We start from the raw sequence: 2,439 nt of genomic DNA on the forward strand, positions 1-2,439 counted from the left end.
AGATTAGAGAAAATAATTTAATGAATTCTAGATTATAGTGAACTGATTGATCTGGTTTGATTAGATTTTTTCTTAAAACCAAACAAAATCAAACATATAAACATGGTTAGGAAAACTTAATAAAATTATAAAAACGTCAGTTGATTGCCTATCAAAAAATATATAACACAAAAGTCACTCAAATTAATCCCGCGCTTTTTCATCACAGAAGGGGGATTTTGGCGCGAGGGATCCTGATGGTTTTGGAGGCAAGGGTAATCTAGTCATTTGGGATCACCCATTATTAGGGTTTCTCTTCTCTTTTATTTAAGCCTTTGTTCTTTTAGGATTTGCTCAGCTTGCGGCTGTTGAGCGTGTGTCTCCTTTTGAGCCATTCCTCTTTCTCTCTCTCCTAATCTCTTTCGTACAGATACTCTTCCTCTCACTCTCACTGCACGTCCCTTCATATTTCTTCACCGATCACCCCAATTCCGATCTTCTTTTTCTAACCCATTTGTTCTTCTCTCTCAGCTTCGCTGTGTCATTGTTTGGGCTCCTCATCTGGATAATCAAGGTCTTCTCTCAGTAGGGAATTTCCACTTCGCCTTGTGCATTTCCTTGATCCTGGTTCTGTTCAGATCTTCGAAATAACTGCTAGAGATGGTCGATCCGACTGGCAAAGTGAGTGATCACGAGTCGTGATGGTCTCTTGCGAAGTTTCTTACCACCACCTTGCGTTGATTCGGATGTAGGGATTCTAATCGCGCTGATTCTGTTCTGTAATGCAGGGATCGGAGGCCGAGGACACCAATAACAGAAGCCCTAACGCTGATTCATCGGAAGGAAGCCCAATGAGCAACGAGCAGAAGAAAACCTGCGCCGACTGTGGCACTTCAAAAACCCCTCTTTGGAGAGGTGGTCCGGCCGGGCCCAAGGTAATTCACCCGATCGAACTAGAACACCATTTTCAAATCGACGTTAAAGCTTGGACATGATTCTGATCACCGTTTGTTATTCAATTTTGTTGACCGCAGTCTCTGTGCAACGCGTGTGGGATCAGAAGCAGGAAGAAGAAGAGAGCCATTCTGGGCATGAACAAGGGAAATACGGATGACAAAAAGGGCAAAAGAAGCAACAACAGTTCCAAGATTGGGGATAGTTTGAAGCAGAGATTAATGGCTCTGGGGAGGGAGGTTTTGATGCAGAGATCGTCGGTGGAGAGGCAGAGGAAGAAACTGGGGGAGGAAGAACAAGCGGCCGTGCTGTTGATGGCCCTCTCGTACGGCTATGTTTATGCTTAATCCACAAATCAGAGTGCTGATTTTAGAGTGAAAGTAGAGAGACATATGTTTGATAATGCCCCCTTGTTTCAGAAATTGTATGTTAAGTTTGTGGGGTGAAATTTTCTGTGATTAGTTTTGTATTAGATTAGCTTGCTGACTGATGTATTGGTATCATGAATCTTATCAAGAATTGTAAGAAAATGATTGAATCCCAATTTGGGTAGTGTATTATAATCCCTATTGGTTCGCGTTTTAGTTTAGCTCTGAAATTCAAGAGATGAAGATAGCCAGGCTCGTTGGTCTTCTCTCCTCTTCCATTTAATACGTTACAGAAAAATTTGAGTGCATTATAAATTTTGGGGCACAACATTTGAAATGGGAAGGACAAATATGCAATCGGAAAGAAAGTTGGAAAAAGCACCAAATTTAAAAGAGGAGGGAACGTTAAATGGATCAAATACCGAAATATTACTCTATAATCGCTACTTTCCTATTTCCCGCTAGTTTGACCCGTGATATTTGAAGATACATCTAGCTTGCAAACCAAAAGTCAATTATTGACTCAGATCAAGGGTATCATGGTAATTAAATTCCAAACATTCTAATGCTAATACTTTTTTCCCGCGGCTTCCCAAATTTAATTGTGCGACCAAAATAAATGAGAAAATGGGATTGAAGGAGTACATTAATTGTGAAAAAGGACTAAAACATTCTGAATTTACTCTAGAGTTCTTTATGTCTCATTTAACAGAAAAATTGAAAGAAAAAGAAAAGAAAAGAAAGAAATAGCCATGTTTCTCATTTCTGATTACCATAATGGTTATTTCTTATGTGCTTGTTAAATTGTCATCGTTACTCATTATTTTTCTTATGGATGTTTACCAAAACAATATCCCCACTTGTTATATTTCATTGTACTTATTATTTTTTACATTGTATTTGTTAAAATGGTACACTTGTCATTTTCCATATACATTCTTGCCACCACAATACTTCCACATGCCATTTTTCACAATTATACTTGTTAAAATTTTATACTTGTTCTTTTTTCCACTTCACTACTAAAAAAAATGGCAATATATATCGCCATTTGTTCAATGGTTAAAAAGAAACTCATTGTATATACATAAGCTAAAATATTAAATTCAAATATTCAACAATTCTTAATAAAACTATT

At 37.8% G+C, this 2,439-nt stretch overlaps 1 protein-coding gene across 2 annotated transcripts; it reads left to right on the forward strand.

Moving 5' to 3' along the window:
* Nucleotides 1-332: 332 nt before the first annotated feature.
* On the forward strand, nt 333-1,517 carry LOC129293308 (GATA transcription factor 15-like). Of its 2 annotated transcripts, XM_054931197.1 has the most exons (4): nt 333-403; nt 511-660; nt 768-914; nt 1,014-1,517. In XM_054931197.1, the coding sequence occupies exons 2-4, from the start codon at nt 640-642 to the stop codon at nt 1,278-1,280; spliced, it is 435 nt and encodes a 144-aa protein (XP_054787172.1). In that variant the 5' UTR covers nt 333-403; nt 511-639; the 3' UTR covers nt 1,281-1,517. The 2 variants fall into 2 exon arrangements, with proteins under 2 accessions (XP_054787172.1, XP_054787171.1); XM_054931196.1 differs by having other exon boundaries at nt 334-660.
* The last annotated feature ends 922 nt before the right edge of the window (nt 1,518-2,439 follow it).

Source organism: Prosopis cineraria, unplaced genomic scaffold (assembly GCF_029017545.1).
Source record: "Prosopis cineraria cultivar Desert tree isolate PC_DT_omini unplaced genomic scaffold, ASM2901754v1 PC14, whole genome shotgun sequence".
NCBI classification, from domain to species: domain Eukaryota; kingdom Viridiplantae; phylum Streptophyta; class Magnoliopsida; order Fabales; family Fabaceae; genus Prosopis; species Prosopis cineraria.